At 41.0% G+C, this 18,742-nt stretch overlaps 1 protein-coding gene across 1 annotated transcript in view; it reads left to right on the top strand.

Annotated features, from left to right (window-relative positions):
• Positions 1 to 18,742, top strand: part of CDH18 (cadherin 18) — a 1,129,863-nt gene that overhangs the window by 962,107 nt on the left and 149,014 nt on the right. Inside the window, exon 8 of the mRNA XM_073569448.1 lies at positions 16,959 to 17,095. Within this exon, the coding sequence (XP_073425549.1) occupies positions 16,959 to 17,095 (137 nt within the window). The remainder of the gene's footprint in view (positions 1 to 16,958; positions 17,096 to 18,742) is intronic.

Raw genomic sequence — 18,742 nt, 5'->3', positions numbered from 1 at the left:
TTGGGAAAATGTACTAAAAATATCAGCAGAGAAATGGTACTGTATGAGGAGCGTACAGCTGTGTAAGGTGTGTGTAAAAAGTGAAATCTCCGTATATATTTTGAGTCACAGACGCTCACCCAGTATGTATTTCACTGTAATCCAACAAGCAGATATATAGTACTGTATCAGAAGTGTACATATGTTATTGAACAAACGAAGAAAAAAGGACCCAGCATATAAAGCACACACCCAAGGCAATAAAGTATGTGACCAATACATAAATGTATTGGTTACATACTTTATTGCTTTGGGTGTGCGCTTTATATGCTGGGTCCTTTTTTCTTCTTTTGTTGATCATTGCTTTTGCCTTTGCATTGTGCAGCACCCCTCTTTTATTTTCAATATTAATTATTCTCCTGCCCCTTAGTAGTGCTCCCAAACCTTTTTTCCTGTATACGTTGTTGGTGAAACTGTCAAACTCCGTATATGTATTTACGGAGTATCACACACACACGCTGACCCTGTATAGATGTGACCATAATAAGAACAGCAGATATACAATACTGTTTGAGAATTGGACAGCTCAATATGGTGTATGGAGAAATGGAAATGTCCATATATGTATTTACGGAGTGTCACACACACACGCTGACTCTGTGTAGATGTGACCGTAATAAGAACAGCAGATATACAATACTGTTTGAGAATCGGACAGCTCAATACGGTGTATGGAGAAATGGAAATGTCCATATATGTATTTACGGAGTGTCACACACACGCTGACTCTGTGTAGATGTGACCGTAATAGGAACACCAGATATCCGATACTGTTTGAGAATCGGACATGTCTATACACCTCTGGAAAAATGTTAATCTCCGTGTATTTTTTTACGGAGTCACACACATATAGCATGTATTTGTCCGTGATACCAGCCGGTACACGGTAGTGTGTGAGGAGCGTACACTTTTATACGGTGTGTGCAAAAATTTACGCTCAGTAACTACTGTGCAGAAAGAAAGAAATAAAAGTATTTTTGCATTGAAAAAAGCAGTCTGCACAGCAGTGTGCACACAGCAGGTTCAGCTATCAGGTAGCCTTATAAGGCAGCCTAATAACCACCAGCGCTGCTGCACACAAAAGTGTGAAAAAATGAATGCTTGGTAACTGTGCAGAGAAAAGGAATAAAAGAATTTCTGCTTTTAAAAAAGCACTCTGTACAGCAGTGTGCAAACAGCAATGCAGCTATCAGGGAGCCTTATAAGGCAGCCTAATAACCACCAGAGCTGCTGCACACAAATATTTCCTCCCCGTCACTGCACACTGTACTGTTGTGTTGTACAGTGAAAATCGCTATCAGCAGAAGCACTTTTTTTTTCCTGCCTAAACACTCTCCCTATTGAGGACAAGCAGCAGCAACCTCTCCCTATGCTAAGATTGGCAGAAGTAAGATGGCAGTCGGCGGTCACGGCCTTTTATAGCCACTGTGACACCACAAAAAGCCAGCCAATCACTTGAATGCCCTTCTTAGAGATGGTGGGGGCCGCTGCCTATGTAATCGTATTGGCCACAATGTGCGTCCTTGCTGATTGGCTGAGAAAAGGCGCTGGAAGCATTGTGGGAAACGCGACTTTGGAGCTCAAGTCGGCGACCTCATGGCCGACCTCACGCTATGGTCGGGTTTCGATCGGCGAAACCCAACTTTAGCCAAAGTCGGCAAATTCTGAATTTGGCCAACCCGTTCCGCTCAACTCTACTGTTCACTTTTCCATTTATAGATTCAGGCCTCTTGACCAGTCTCGGGGGGCAAGATAAGATTCCAAATATTTGATCAACCATGGTCACACGAAGGCAACGGTGGAAACGTGTCACAAGAGGTGGACGATGATGAGACACATTTGCCAGAAAGTCAGGGGGAGGAACAGGGTGCAGAAGTGGAAGACGAGGTGATGGAAAGTCAGGGGGAGGAACAGGGTGCAGAAGTGGAAGACGAGGTGATGGATGACATAGTAACTGACCCAACCTGGCAGGAGGACATACAGTGTGAGGACAGCAGCACACAGGGGGAGGGAGGCGTAGCACCCCAACAAGCAGTAAGAAGCAGTGTGGTGGCCGCGGACATAATGCGGGCAGCCGTTCCTTTTAACACCAACACAACGGAAGTTGTCAGTACAACTGCTAGGTCTTCCCGAGTCTGGTTGTTTTTAAAAGACTCTGCTGATAACTCCAAACAAGCCATTTGCACCACCTGCCAGGCCAGCATCAACAGGGTTAGCAAAACTGCCAGCCTGACTACCACCAGCATGATCAGGCACATGGCAGCAAAGCACCCGACTTTGTAGGCCGAACCCCAGGGTCCAGGTGCACTATCTGCGGGTGACACCACTGCTTCTTTCACTGTTGTGCGTGGAAGCTAATCACCTGTAAATGGTGCCTGTGAAGATGCCTCCTGCCCTGTACCTGTCATTGCACACACTCAACTACCACCATCATCAAGCACGTCCATGTCCTTGTCCTAGCGCAGCGTTCAGTTGAACATACACCAGGAATGCAAGAGTAAATATGAAGCCAACGCCCCACAGGGTGCAGTACTAAATGCACACATTTCTCATCTGCTTGAGCTCGAAATGTTGCTTTTTAGGCTCGTGGAGACAGAAGCTTTCCGCAACCTGATGGCGGCGGCCATCCCAAGGTACTCGGTCCCCAGCCACCACTAATTCTCCAGGTGTGCTGTCCCGGGATTACACAAGCACGTGTCTAACCACATTACCCATGCCCTCAACAATGCTGTTACTGGGAAAGTCCACCTAACCACGGACACATGGACAAGTGCTTGTGGGCAGGGATGGTATATCTCACTGACGGCACACTGGATTGCCATAGTGGAAGCTGGAAACCAGTCAGACTGTGGGATGGAACACTTCCTCCCAACGCTGAGGATTGCGGGCACTATGTCAATCAGGTTTGCCCCCACAGTCTACAGCTCCTGCACCTCCTCCTCCTCTTCAGTTTCCATCTCCGAAATGACCACATCAGTCACAAGCTGGAAGCACTGCAGCATTGCCTCAGCCAAGCGGCCACAGGCTATGCTAAAGCTAATATGCTAAGGTGATAAACTGCACAATGCTGAAGAGTTGTGGACAGCTCTGAAAGAGTGGACAGATCTGTGGTTGACACAGCTGAATCTACAGCCAAACATGGCAATGTGTGACTATGACCAGGACCTGGTGGTGGCTCTGAGGTGAGGCAAGCTCACACATGTACTATGCCTGGGACAATGTAATAAAGTAAAAAATTATAATGTGTAAATTAAAAATATTTTTTTAAAAATCCCCAAATAAAGAAAACAATATTATACCAGTAAATACATTTATTTAAGTAAATAAAAAAACAATAAAAGTACACATATTTGGTATTGCCACGTCCGTAATGACCCGCTTTATAAAGCTGTACCACTAGTTAACCCATTCAGGGAACACCGTAAAAAAATAAATAAAAGATGAGGCAAAAAACAATGCTTTATCATCATACCGCCTAATATAAAGGGCAATAGCACACGATCAAAAGACGGATGTAAATAAAAATGGTACCGCTGAAGACGTCATCTTTTCCTGCAAAAAACAAACTGCAAAACAGCTCCATCAGTAGAAAAATAGAAAAAGTTTTACCTCTCAGAATAAAGTGATGCAAAAGTACTAATTTTTTCTATAAAATAGTTTTTATTGTGTAAAAGCGTCAAAACATAATAAAATTATATAAATGAGGTATCGCTGTTATCATACTGACACGAAGAATAAAGCTGCGTTACCAATTTTACCACATGTGGAATGGTATAAAAAAAGTTCATGAATTGTTGGTTTTTGTTCATTCTGTGTCACAAAAATCAGAATTGAAAGCGATCTAAAAATGTCATGCCCAAAAATGGTACCAATAAAAACGTCAGCTCGTCCCGCAAAAAAACAAGACCTCACATGACTGTCGGCCGAAATATGAGAAAATTATAGCTCTCAAAATATGGTGATGCAAAAACTAGTTTTTGCAATAAATAGCCCTGCCGTGTGCCGAAACAGTGGTTTTCCCCCACATATAGGGTATTGCCGTTCTCAGGAGAAATCGCAGAACAAATTGTATGAAGCAATTTCTCCTGTTGCCCGTATGAAAATGCAAAATATGGAGCTAAAAAAGCTTTATTTGGGAAAATGTGATTGTTTTTTTATTTCCACGATGCTATAAACTTCTGTGAAGCACCTGTGGGTTCGAGGTGCTCAATACACACCTAGATAAGTTCCATCAGGGGTCTAGTTTCCAAAGTGGTGTCACTTGTGGGCGAGGTTCCACTGTTTAGGCACATCAGGAGCTCTTCAAATGCGACATGGTGTCCACTAATTATTCTATCAAATTTTACATTCAAAAAGTCAAATGGCGCTCCTTTCCTTCCGAGCCCTGCTGTGCGCCCAAATAGTAGATTTCCCCCACATATAGGATATCGGCTTGCTCAGGAGAAACTGCATAACAAAATCTATTGTCCATTTTCTCCTGAAAGAAAAGTAAATGTTTATTTTTTTCTTCCACATTCCAAAAATTCCTGTGAAGCACCTGAAGGGTTAATAAACTTCTTTAATGTGGTTTTGAACACCATGAGGGGTGCAGTTTTTAGAATGGTGTCACTTTTGGTATTTTTTGTCATTTACTCCCCTCAAAGTCACTTTTAATGTGAAGAGGTCCCTAAAAAAATGGCTTTGTAAAATTTGTTGAAAAAATGAGAAATCACTGGTCAAATTTTAACACTTATAACTTCATAACAAAAAAAATTTGGTTCCTAAATTCTGCTGATGTAAAGTAGACATGTGGGAAATGTTATTTATTAACTATTTTGTGCAATATGACACTTTAAGGGCATAAAAATTCAAATTTGGAAAATTGCGAAATTTTCGCCAAACTTCCATTTTTTCACAAAGAAACGCAAGTCATATCGAAGAAATTTTACTGCTATCATGAAGTACAATATGTCACGAGAAAACAAACTCAGAATCAGTGGCATCTGTTGAAGTGTTCCAGAGTAATTACCTCATAAAAGGACAATGGTCAGAATTGTAAAAATTGGCCAGGTCAGAATGGTGAAAACAGGCTGGGTCACGAAGGGGTTAACCTCTTTGTTCAATGGCTTCAAAAGCTACCCGGAGCTATCAGATCTGATTGTGAAAGTGCGCCGACTGTGTGCCCATTTTAGAAAGCCAGCTACAGCTTCTGCCGCCCTTGCTATGCTTCAGGAGTGTTTACAGCTTATGGCTTCTGACTGATGTGTAATGTCCCCATGCATCGGAACTCTACAATGCATATGTTGCAAAGAATTTGTGTGCAGAAAGGCCAGTTGTTGACTACCAGCATCAACAAGGCCATTGGTATTCAGTTCTGAGTCCACGCATAAGGCTGGTTTCACATTTGCGTTTTTTAGCGCTGGAAAAAAACGCATATGTGCGCATGCGTTTTTTCCCCTATATTTAACATGGGTGCGCATACCTGCGCGCTTGTAAGCGCAGGTATGCGATTTTCATGCGCTGCGTTTTTTTGGGGTGTGCGTTGGTATTTTCCAGACGCAGCATGTTGCATTTTTTGGCCCTGCAAAAAAGCGCATGCGCACATATGCGCACGTTTTGCGCTAAAAATGGCCATTATAGCCTATGGATGCGCATATGTGCGCACTGGCATGCTCATGTATGCGTTTTTTTGCATATGCGGTTTTTTTTTTTAACCATGGAATTTAGGGGTTTGGGTTAGAGTTAGGGTTAGTTAAGGGGGTTTAGGGTTAGGGTTAGGGTCAGGGTCAGGGTTAGGGTTGGGGTTTGGGTCAGGGTTAGGGTTAAGTATGGTTTGGTTAAGGGTTAGGGTCAGGGTTAGGGTTAGGGTTAGGGTCAGGGTTAGGGTTAGGGTTAGGGTTAGGGTTAGGGTCAGGGTTAGGGTTAAGTATGGTTTTGTTAAGGGTTAGGGTCAGGGTTAGGGTCAGGATTAGGGTTAAGTATGGTTTGGTTAAGGGATAGGGTCAGGGTTAGGGTTAGGGTTAGGGTTAGGGTCAGGGTTAGGGTTAGGGTTAGGGTTAGGGTTAGGGTCAGGGTTAGGGTTAAGTATGGTTTTGTTAAGGGTTAGGGTCAGGTTAGGGTCAGGATTAGGGTTAAGTATGGTTTGGTTAAGGGTTAGGGTCAGAGTTAGGGTTAGGGTTAGGGTCAGGGTTAGGGTTAGGGTTAGGGTTAGGGTTAGGGCTAGGGTCAGGGTTAGGGTTAAGTATGGTTTGGTTAAGGGTTAGGGTCAGGGTTAGGGTTAGGGTTAGGGTTAGGGTCAGGGTCAGGGTTAGGGTTAGGGTTAGGGTTAGGGTTAGGGTCAGGGTTAGGGTTAGGGTTAGGGTTAGGGTCAGGGTTAGGGTTAGGGTTAGTTAGGGTTTAGGGTTTGGGTTAGGGTTAAGTATGATTTGGTTAAGGGTTAGGGTCAGGGTTAGGGTTAGGGTTAGGGTCAGGGTTAGGGTTAGGGTTAGGGTCAGGGTTAGGGTTAGTAAAGTCATGGTTTGGGTTAGTGTGAGGGGACATCCAATGTTGGAAAAAAACCCAAACGCAGTAAAAACGCACTAAAAACGCATACAAACGCTTAAAAACGCTGCGTTTTTTTCATGCATGCTCATAAAAAAGCTTGAAAAAAACGCAGCAGTTGTATGCTTTTGTATGCGTTTTTTCAATGCGTTTTTTTGCGGGAAAAACGCGCTGCAAAAAAAAGCAAGTGTGAAACTAGCCTAAGACCTCAGGAGTTGACATGGATGTCAGACATATGTACCATCCTCCAATACTTTGAGGAGTCCACCAAGATGGTGAGTGGCGATATTGCCATAATTAGCATCGCCATCCCGCTTCACTGTATTCTGAAAAGCTCTCTGCTCACTATGAAAGAGGATGCATTGCAGGCAGAGCACGATGAGATGGAGCAAGGAACTATACAGGGTGATTACACACAGCTCAGCCTCATGTCATCCCAATGTGGATTGGTTGACATTGAGAAAGAGGAGCAGGAAGAACATGAGTTTCTTTCATGTGCTATAGACGATAGTACAAGCACAACTGTCATACCGTCTGTTCAGCATGGATGGCCTGAGGACAGGAACGAGAAGGAGGAAGAGAGGATTGTCAATCGTCCTCTATGTGAGGACATGGAAGTCTTGCCTGTTAGCAGTCTGGCACGCATGGCTGACTTTATATTGCACTGCCTTTCCCATGACCCTTGTATTCTCCAAATTTTGGGTGACAGTCATTACTGGTTGGTGACACTTCTAGACCCACGCTACAATGAGAACTTTCAATCTCTTCTTCCAGAGGCAGACAGGTGTATTGAAATGGTGCAGTACATTGTTGCAGAATTATTAAAAAAATTCCCATCTGAAAATGCTGGCAGCAGAGGTCACAGTTCGTTGGACAACCAAGGAGTATAGGCAAGAGAGACACAACTCCAATCCAGCAGAGGTAGGGGAACATTGGCAAAGTTCTGGGAGAGTTTTCTCAGACCCTCCCATCTCAGTGGCCCTGAGTCACGGGGTACTCTCACAAGGAGTGCAAAGTTTTGGAAGATGCTGAGGGAGTACCTTGCTGACCGTACCAACATCCTTCGTGATTCCTCTGTGCCTTTAAATTATTGGGTATCCAAGCTGGACATGTGGCATGAACTCTCTACACCTTGGATGTTCTGGCCTGCTCTGCCACTAGCATTTTGTCAGAGTGTGCTTTTAGTGCTGCTGCTGGAACTATAACTGATAAGTGCATCCGCCTGTCAACTGAAAATGCTGACAGGCTGATTCTTATAAAAATGAACAAGGGTTGAATTGAGCCAGACTTCTCTACACCACCAAATGATAACAGTGAAACAAAACCTCAAATACAGTGTCATTTTTTGGAGGTGTATTCCCATGTATTTCTTTATACCCACACATAAGTACACGCTTCCTGATTTTGCCTATTTGCTGTTATCCTCCTCCTTCTCCTCCTTCTCATCAACAACCACCACTAGCTCATCATGGTGACCATGATCCGTGATGCAACAGCCACATTATTGTGTTAAAGCATGTTTTTGATGCCCATAAAAAGAAAACATTTTACACATTAGGTTGATGTGTACCCCAGAGGGAAATGTTTAGCAGTCCATACACTTAGTGTATGGGCATTACAAATATAGAAGACTCTCTTCTTTAAACTGGGAAAACATTTTTTAAGAAGCAATCCTCCACATCTCTTCCGACACTACTGCTAGATAACCAGGGTAAACGTGTTCCGTGATGCAACAGCCAAGTAATTTTTTTCAAGGGTGTTTATTATGCCCATTCCAAAAATGTTTACCCAGTATGTTGAGGTTTTCCCCCCAGGGGGAAATGTTTGACAGCCCATACACTTATTGTATGGGCATTACAAGTATAGGATACCTGCTCCTTAAAACTGGTAAAACATTTTTTAGGAGGCTATTCTTCATGGCTCTTCCGACACCAGGTTAAACATGTTCCGCCAGGCAACAGCCAAGTAATTTTTTTCAAGGGTGTTTAAGATGCCTGTTCCAAAAATGTTTACACACTATGTTAAGGTGTACCTCCCAGGGAAAAATGTTTGGCAGCCCATACACTTAGTGTATGGGCATTATAAGTATAGGTGACCCATTCCTTTAAACTGGGAAAAGATTTTTAGGAGGCCATCCTACATGTCTCTTCCGACACCACCACTAGATTACCAGGGTGAATGTGTTCCATGATACAACAGCCACGTCTCTGTTTTCAAAGGGGTGTTTTTAGTGTTAGCAGAGCTCACCTATCATTTCTTGTGCCTCCTCCCAATGAGGAGTCCAAATAAATTCCAATTTAAAAAAACAATAATACAGTTGTACAGGAAGAGCAATTAGATTAGTGTTATGGCACTGCGCCCTGTCTACAATCGAGAATTTTTTTTTTACCCGCATTAAATACAAATTTGTAAATGCAGATGAAGTTGATAGAAAACCACAATCTGTGTCCTCCCAGCATTCCTCTCTACACATCTCAGTATTTAGATCACTATTAGGCCGGAGTCACACTGGCGATTTAAACGGCCGAGTTTCGCATGGTAATACACGGCGCTGCCGCCGGGACTCAGGAGCGGGGCGTGCGGCCGCATAGCAATATATGGAGCTGCACGCCCCGCTCCTGAGTCCCGGCGGCAGCGCCGTGTATTACCATGCGAAACTCGGCCGTTTAAATCGCCAGTGTGATCCCGGCCTTAGCGTGATCTTCTTCCCTTCAGCATTTCTCTGTATCCAGATCACAGATATCACAACGTTCTTCAGCTGCAGGGCAATAAATATTGCCTACGATTGTAGAGTTTTGAATGACATTTTCACAGTGTAAAACATTAGTTAGGCATAAAAAATTTTTTGTCTAGAACAAAGTTTTGGACACTTAGTAATTCCCCCTCATTTACTGGAATATGCAGGTCTTCATATCCATTTGGAGGAATCCAGTTATTAAAACTACAAAACAACAGTGGTTATCTTTTAAGCAGAACCAGATTATTGAAGAAATTTAAACAAGTTATTCAACATTTAGCCTCCCTTGATATAACAGTGGACCCATTATCGTGCTGGATCAGAATACTAGAGCAAAGGTAAAATGGAAATTCTTGAGGCAATAATGCAACTGCCCCACAACGAAGGTGAACTGTGCTACAGTGCTGAGAACAGGATTGTCCAATGTCTGATGCCAGACTCCTTCAAACATCAAATACATGCTGGTGATCAGCGCTAAACAAAATGCAAGAAGCAAAATATAAGTTTTTTAATGAGTCTCTGGGCCCATATGTGACTAGAGAATCTCTCTTATTACAGTCTCCAATTTGTGTTGGTCTCATCAGAGCTTAATCTTAAATGCAGTTGGATGGATGACTGCTGATGACCCTGAGGATTTAAAGAGTGCTGTTAAGTTAGTATCAGGATCCACTTCAGCTGGAGGATTTGAATCAACACTGGAGGAGGAGGTTGTGTTTCTTCTAGATACACCTTCCTTATTGGATGGGGTGTCACTTAATCTATGAAGGATGGGCTGGTCTGATGTTATCACACTACCATTCAAATGAAGATTGCATTTCATTGATTTCCCATCCGTGCATGTGTTGTATTTTTTGTAGGCACCAACTGCATCTTCCTTTCTTATAAACACTACTTCTGCAATGCCGTAAGGCTGGTTTCACATTTGCAGACGGAGGGCTGTGGAATTCCTTTGTGAAGTCCTGCCCCCTGCCACATCTCCTCCAGTCAGCTCCGCCTATTTCTGCATGTGGCTTTATGCGGCCTGCGTACCCTATCTTTAACATTGGGTATGCAGGCCATGCCGCAGCACATTCCAATTTGCTCGACCTGAACAACGAGCATCTGAGCATTTTATTACTTGCTCATCACTAATTGTAAGCTCTTTCTCTTTCTAGAGATTCTGTTTGAAACCGGATAGGTGTGAGTGCCCCCTTTCTGGTGAGGCTTTATGGATTTTTATGTTTTCTATGACAAACTTGGCAATCAGACATGTTTTAGTTCTCTCGTCCCAAAACTACACAGACATGTGAGCAACCCCATAAGCTGTAATGGGTACATGTTATTTCTATAGAAATAAAAATAGAGTTTGAATGTGAAAAATGACTTAAAAAAAGCAGTAAATTGAAGCTGATCTGGAGTATCCAGCCAAGGCCGCTACGCTATAAATTGAACATTGTTGTGCTGTTCAGCCTACTCAATATTCACATTTGGTCAGCAGTGAAGTTACTACCAGCTGATAGGTGAGTATGTCAGGTGTTACACCAGCTGTTACAAGGAAATTATATGCGTGGACTATTTATTTTAACTAATATCCTTCTGTTTAGATCTTTAGGATATGTGTACATGTTCAGTAAAATTTCTGCACCATTTCTGCAGCTCTCGGTAGGAAAAATGCAGCTGCAAAAATGTGTTTTGCCTGTTTTTTGTGCGTTTTTCCCTGAGTTTTTTCCCTTCATCTTTGACTGATTTGAGTGAAATCAATGGTGAAAATCGCAGGCCAAAAACAAACAGAGAATTGACAGGCTGCAGATTATTTTCTGCACCAAATCTGCAAGTCAAAAATACTCAACATGACAATGACACTACAGGTTTCTCTTTTGGCATCAGATTTTGCTTCAGGTTTTGTCACAAATCCGTGCAGAAAAAACTTGAGAAAAACTCACAATCTGCAATGTGTGCACACAGCCTTACAATTGTGATCATACACAGTTCTTTGGAATTATAGGATGCTTTTTTTTAACCCTTATGGATTCACACTGCTTTTCCAAACATTGAAAGTAAAATTATAGACTTGTGCATCCTTAATGAAGTGCAAATTTGCTTTCATCTGAAAAGAACACCTTGGACCACTGATCAACAGTCCATTTCTTTTGCTCCTTGGCCAAGGTGAGACGCTTCTGGCATTGTCTATTGGTCATGAGTGGCTTGACACAAGGAATGCAACACTTGTAGCCCATGTCCTGTATATGTCAGTGTGTGTGGGGCTCTTGAAGCATGGACTCCAGCAGCAGTCCACTCCTTACGATTCCCCCCAAAATTTTGAATGTCATTTTCTTAACAATCCTTTCAAGGCTGCAGTTATCCCTGTTGCTTGTGCAACTTTTTCTACGGCATGTTTTACTTCCACTCAACTTTCCATTAATATGCTTGGATACAGCACTCTGTGAATGGCCAGCATCTTTAGCAATGACCTTTTGTAGCTTACCTTCCTTGTGGAGTGTGTTAATGACTGCCTTCTGGACATTCGTCAATGCAGCAGTCTTCCCCATGATTATGGAACCTACTGAAACAGAGTAAGGGACATTTTTAATTGCTTAGAAGCCTTAATGGGTGTTTTTTGTTATTTGTTTTAATTGAGATAATGACTTTTGGGTTTTCATGGGCTGTAAGCCATAATCATCAACATTAACAGAAATAAGCACTTGAAATAGATCACTCTGTAATGCCTCTATATAATATATGAGTTTCACTTTTTGTATTGAAGAACTGAAATAAATTAACTTTTTGATGATATTCTAATTTTGTGAGAAGCACCTGTATGAATCCAAAATTATTCATGAAAAATATGTATCTAGAAATAAAAAAGATCTCAAACAGCCATTTAGCTTTAGAAATGAAGAAAAATATTTCCAACAGAACATAAGGGTACACAAACAAAACAATTCTCTTAGTTTTTAAGGTTAAAATCTATTCAGTCCTTGATGGGTTAAACCTCCTCTCTGAAGTTTCCTTTTGTCTTGTGATTTTCTAAAAAAAAATCAACTCCTCTTTTCTAATTACAGCATTAAGACACATTAATCTCTATAATAAAATGATACAAGAACCTAAAATGAATATTAAAAACATTTTTCTCTTAAAATGTTTGAGAGTTTATTCACCTATGATTAACACACATCTGCAGCATAATCTGAAGAATGAGGGATATTTCTAATGAATATGTGAAAAATTATAAAGTTAATTTGTAATTTTAGGTTTTGCCTGTTATCTCTTTGCTTGAAGTACAGAAGTACATGTTACATGCCATAGATATAATTTCAAGTCATAATTCAGATGAAATTAAGGTTGTATTTGTTGTTAAGACAGATTCAAATATATACAATGCAAATAATAGAAAATATATACCTACACATACAGTATGCTTGTATGTGTTTGCCATTGAATTCTGTTAGAACAAAAAGTATACAGTGGGGAAAAAAAGTATTTTGTCAGCCACCAATTGTGCCAGTTTTTCCGCTTAAAAAGATGAGAGAGGCCTGTAATTGACATCATAGGTAAACCACAACTATGAGAGTCAAAATGAGAAAACAAATCCAGTAAATCACCTTGTCTTATTTGGCATGATTTATTTTGCAAATTATGGTGGAAAATAAGCATTTGGTCACCTAAAAACATGCAAGATTTCTGGATCGCACAGACCTGTAACTTCTCCTTTAAGAGGCTCCTCTGTCCTCCACTCATTACTTGTAATAATGGCACCTGTTTGAACTTGCTTTCAGTATTAAAGACACCTGTCCACAACCAACATCAAACAGTCACACTCCAAACTCCAATATGGTGAAGACCAAAGAGCTGTTGAAGGACACCAGAAACAAAATTGTAGCCCTGCACCAGGCTGGGAAGACTGAATCTGCAATAGGCAAGCAGCTTGGTGTAATGAAATCAACGGTGGGAGTAATAATAAGAAAATGGAAGAAATACAATACCACAGATAATGTTCCTCAAACTGGGGTTCCACGCAAGATCTCACCTCATGGGGTCAACATAATCACAATAACGGTGAGAAAAAATCCCTGAACCACATAGGAGACCTAGTGAATGACCTGAATGGAGCTGGGACCACCATAACAAAGGCTACCATCATTAACACACCTCACCATCAGGGTGAAAAGAATGAATGGGTCATGCATCGTGAAACTTTGAGTGCAAACCTCCTTCCATCAGCAAGGGCATTGACGATGAAACGTGGATGGGTCTTTCAGCATGATGATGATCCTGTTAGTGACGGCGGAACGCACTAAATATAAAATAATAGAAAGTGCGTTCGCCGCCTGGGGTCCACCATGCAGAGGTGTTAAACTGCTGCTATATACTGGCAGACGCACAATATGGCGGTATATCACACACGGGTTGAACGTCACCCGGTGTGCACTGGGTGTACTCTGTTAGCTTCACAGAGACGCCTTAGACATAAACATAAGTACTGAGCCTGTTGGACTCACAGGTCTCAGAGAAATGCACACATGGTATATGGTCACAGGAGCTGGGCCCAAGGCAGAAGGACAGAGTCCGACTAGACCTACCGTGCATGCGGCGTCGCTACCGCAGATGCCCACAGGTGCTGCAGACTGCAGTACAGCTACTGACACAGCCGCTATGCGACAGTATCCAGGAGGGGCACACTGTCGGACGCTAGTTAGGTGATGATATGCACTGAGGCCTGTAGCATTCCACTGACTGGCGCTGACTCTATGACTAAGTCCCTATCCACACACGTAATATCAGAGGGAGGGGAGTCTTAATGAGTCATTCGCAGGTTCATGCATCCATCATCATTCACACATGTAGCAAGTAGAGTCTATACTAGTGCATGGCCGAGTGGCAATGCGAACCTTTTATAGCCGGGACATTCGGGAAGCTTCCAGATCCCTGAGATGGACCAATCAGATAATGAGAAGGAACTGAGCATGTGACTCCCGATCTCCAATGGGACATCGTCTCGTGAGCATGCCCAGTAGCGCGAGTTGAGGCCTTAGCCTCTGAAGTAGCTTGCTGCTGAGCAGCCTGCACTGCTATTGCTGGCCCAGAGGTGGCAGCAACAGCCAGACCCACAGAACTGGTCTGAGCAGGGCGTCTGGAATGCCGAGATTGCTGTGCAGGCTCCTGAGCGGTCGTGGAGAATGGGAGACCACTGAATGCAAGGCTCTGGATTCCTGCTGTGCAGTTGCAGGAACCTGACGCCTAACAGATCCCAAGCATACTGCCAGGGCAATGAAGGGGTGGCTTCGCAAGAAGCATATGAAGGTCCTGGAGTGGCAAACCAGTCTCCAGATCTCAACCCCATAGAAAACAATTGGAGATATTTAAAAACCTGTGTTGACCAGTGACAGGCCCAAAACATCACTGCTTTGGAGGGGATCTGCATGAAGGAATGGGCCAACATACCACCAACAGTATGTGACAACCTTGTGAAAACTTGCAGAAAATGTTTGACCTCTGTCATTGCCAACAAAGGATATATAACATAACATTGAGATGAACTTCTGTTAATGACCAAATACTTATTTTCCACCATAATTTGCAAAATAAATCTTGCCAAATCAGACAAGGTGATTTTCTGTATTTGTTTTCTCATTTTGACACACATTGTTGTGGTCTACCTATGATGTCAATTACAGACCGCTCTCATGCTTATAAGTGGGAGAATTTGCACAATTGGTGGCTGACTAAATACTTTTTTCCCCACTGTACGATAATTTTCTTGCTTTTTTTGTTCTTTGGAAATGTCATACATCCCATGTTTATCTATAGCATTAAAAAGTATCTAAGGTGGATATAAAAAGTCTATACACCTTCCTGTAAAAATTCCAGGTTTTGGTCATATAAAAAAATCACAACAAAAAGAATGATTTCAGAACTTTTTCTATCCTGAATGCCCCTCCATAATCAGTACAATTTAATTGAAGAATAGACTGAATTCATTTGGGGTGGAAAAAGAAAAGTAAAGAACTAAAAAACTGTGGTTGCATAAATGCGCACATAGTTAAACTAAAACTTTATTGAAGTAAATTTGAATTTATGACAGCATTTAGTCTTTTTGGGTAGGAGTCAGCTTGACTCATTTAAAGTGGGCAATGTTTTCAAAGTTTCCTTACTGTAACGCACTTACATTTGTATTATAACTACTCAATTGAAATATTAGGTTGACAAGTACAATAAGCTGATATTCTAATGTAAATGTCATATTTTTTAAGAGTTTTGAAAATAACAGCTATTATGTTATGCATCTAACCTTTTTTGAAGTTGGCCTGTACGCTTTGCACTTTTATTATTTCGTTTTTCCCAAAAAGCAATGACTTTTTTATTTCTACATTGACATAGCCATGAGAGTTCTTGATTTTATGGGACATTTTTATATTTTATTATATTATTTTATCTTTATATATACTTAATGAGCAAAAAAAATCAAGGCAAGGTGAAATGGGGAAAGAATAAATGTAAACATTATTTATGATTTTCATTTTGCACCATGCAATTTTTCTATATTTAAAAAAAATCAGAACTTTATAAAATTAAATTTGTTTCTTTTACCACCATATATTGAGAAAAATAACTGATTTTTCCATCGATAGAGCTGTGTAAGGTGGAGTACTAGCTTGTTATTACCTTTCTAAGCTGTAGTTTTTATATATATCGTTTTGGGGTGCATATAATGCTCTGATCACTATTCCAATTTTTGGAGAGAAGCGGTGACCAAAAAACAGTGATTATGCATTCAGATTTTTCTACACAAGGATTTTTGTGGTTTACATATTTTTAATTTTAGATATTTTGAACTTGCAATCATTGGATTGCTTGCACAATATACTGTAATATTGCAGTACATGTTGAAAACAGAGATGCATAAAATATGTACAAAAAAAACACAAATAAATGAAACTGGGTTACCGTATTTTTTGGACTATAAGATGCACCAGACCATAAAATGTACCCCAAAATTTGAGGTGGAAAAAAGAAAAAAAAGATTTTTATAAGATGGGGGTCTGTCTTATTGTTTAAGGTATTTTACCTGGTCAGTGGCGGCGGTGGTGGTGCAATGTAACAGGAGGCATGGTCCCTACCTCAGGAAGCCAGCGTTGGTGAGAGAAGTGGGGTAATGCTGCATGCCCTGGGTGGGAGGAGGGGGTATCTCAGCCTTGCGATGCAGGGGGACCAGGGTCAGCGGTGAGGCAGAGCAGAGTGTTTTGTGTGGAGCAGGGTCCCTTTCTCATGGAGCCAGCGGTAGCAGAAATGTGGCAATGCTGTGGCCCAGTGTTGTTAGTGAGAAGAGCCGAGTACATCATTGCCACACTTTTGCAGCCTCTGGCTCCCTGAGGAAGCGACCCTGCTCCACCACCACCGCTGCAACCCCCCAGTAAGCCTGCATTTGGACTATAAGACTCACCACACATTTTCCAGCCAATTTTTTGGGGAAAAATATGCATCTTATAGTCTGAAAAATACCGTAATAGCGGTCCTACTTTTGCTCATATTTCTATCTAAAATTACCTTCCCCCTTCATAACCTTACTCCTTTTTTCTCCTCTATTTACTTAACTTTTCCCTTATTCTCTTCAACTTTCAATTAGCAAGAAAAAGTTTTTTTCTCCATGTGCACAAAACTTTACTAATTTGTTTTGCTTTAACAGGTATTTCATGGAAAATAATTCACAAGAAGAGAAGATTTTTGAAATTGATTCAAAAAATGGTGCAATTAGGACTACTAAACGACTGGACCGAGAGGAAACACCTTGGTACAATATTTCAGTATCAGCATCAGAGATAGGTATTTCAATAGCATTTGCAATTAAGTGATTAATGAAGTAACTTCTTTTGTCATTGCATGATTGTTTGAGAGTGTTTTTTATGTATTGAAATTTCAGAAAAGCAAAACACTGTTAATTTTTATTTAATTTTGGTACATGCATAATTTCCCTGAAATTTTAATTTTTTTTATTATTTAACAACTTTGTAGTACACGTTTATACTGTCAATCATGATGTATTTACTTTGGCTAGTTCAGTATGTGGTTGCATTTCTGATCTAGCTTCTCCTTTTGAGGCGGGAACGGAATCACTGGCTGCTCACATGATAATGGAACATGAATGATAGGAAATTGAGCTGTTCTTTACAATATGGACATATGAATATTACTATTAACCTTTTAATAAAACTCAATAGTAGAGATGATTGGATTGAGCTTGAGTAAAATTACTTAAAATTTGAAGTTCCATGCAAATACATTAACTAATTTCGATTTATGATTTTAATAAAAAAAAATGCATGGCACCATTTCCCATACTGAAGAAGCATCAGATATTGGGCGGCCATGATTTGAGTACTGTGTGCAGAGTCATGTTGGATTGAGCACTGAGCAGGCTTATCCATATTGCTCATAAGCTATGACATCACATTCCCGTTTATCAAGAGGATTGTCATATCCTATATACTGCTAGTCAGTACACCAATGGGTCACTGGAGATCAGCAGTGCAGGATTGGTAGCATGTATGACAGAGTTGGGGTTCAAATTCCAGATTCACTAAGTAAGGGCATTAGACAAATGATATTGAAACAATATGTATTACTTTTATTGTTACTCTATCTTTTTCTCCAACCATTCCCCCACACACCTCTCATTTGTTCCATTATTGAGATCTGTGTAACATCGTCAAAGATAAAATTTATGGGGAAAATTCACAGAACCAAGCTAATCTGAATAAAATGATCCACTCATCTCTATTGAGTTGTTTTTCTCCTAGGCTCTTACCTGTGTTCTCGATAATATGAGTGCTTTGCACTATAAATCACATTATTTGACAAATAAAAGTTTTCAATATAAAGCCCATATCTTCAACCCTCTATACAGCTCTATACAAACATGGCTGTGGGATTTTCTGCCCATCCCTTGCACCTACTACTCATTGCATCCATTACTGGTTTGAAAGTTGGAAGCATGCAAATGTCCAAAATGACTTGGTATGCTGAAGAATTCCTTTCTTGGAACCAAATGAGCTTTGCAAACTCCTTACAAACATCGCCATAGCATTATTCCTCCTCCACCAAACTTTACAGGTGGTACAATGCAATGAGACAAGTAAGGTTTTCCTGGAAATCATCAAACCAAAACATCTCCAATACACAGCCATATAGAGAAGAACTTTTGGAAGTGCATTGAGCAGCAGAGTGGTGTGCTGGCAAAAGAGAAAAAAAATCTCTTTTATTTCTTCTGCCTGAGTGAGTGTGAACTGTGGTAAGTGTGTGACTTGTGATTCAGTGACTTCGGATTCAGGGAGTTTCCAAGGGAGGTATTACTGAATGGCTGTTATATTTTATTAATACTTTTTATTTTATTTTTGCTTATCTTTTCTGTCTGGTGTTTTCTGTCTGGTGCAATCCCCATTATGATGTGCTCCACTATTGCCAATGCCATCC

The sequence above is a fragment of the Dendrobates tinctorius genome, unplaced genomic scaffold (genome assembly GCF_039654945.1).
Source record: "Dendrobates tinctorius isolate UK_male_01 unplaced genomic scaffold, ASM3965494v1 ptg000025l, whole genome shotgun sequence".
NCBI classification, from domain to species: domain Eukaryota; kingdom Metazoa; phylum Chordata; class Amphibia; order Anura; family Dendrobatidae; genus Dendrobates; species Dendrobates tinctorius.
The sequence above is the reverse complement of the archived record's forward strand: the minus strand, read 5'-3'. Positions and strand labels throughout refer to the sequence as shown.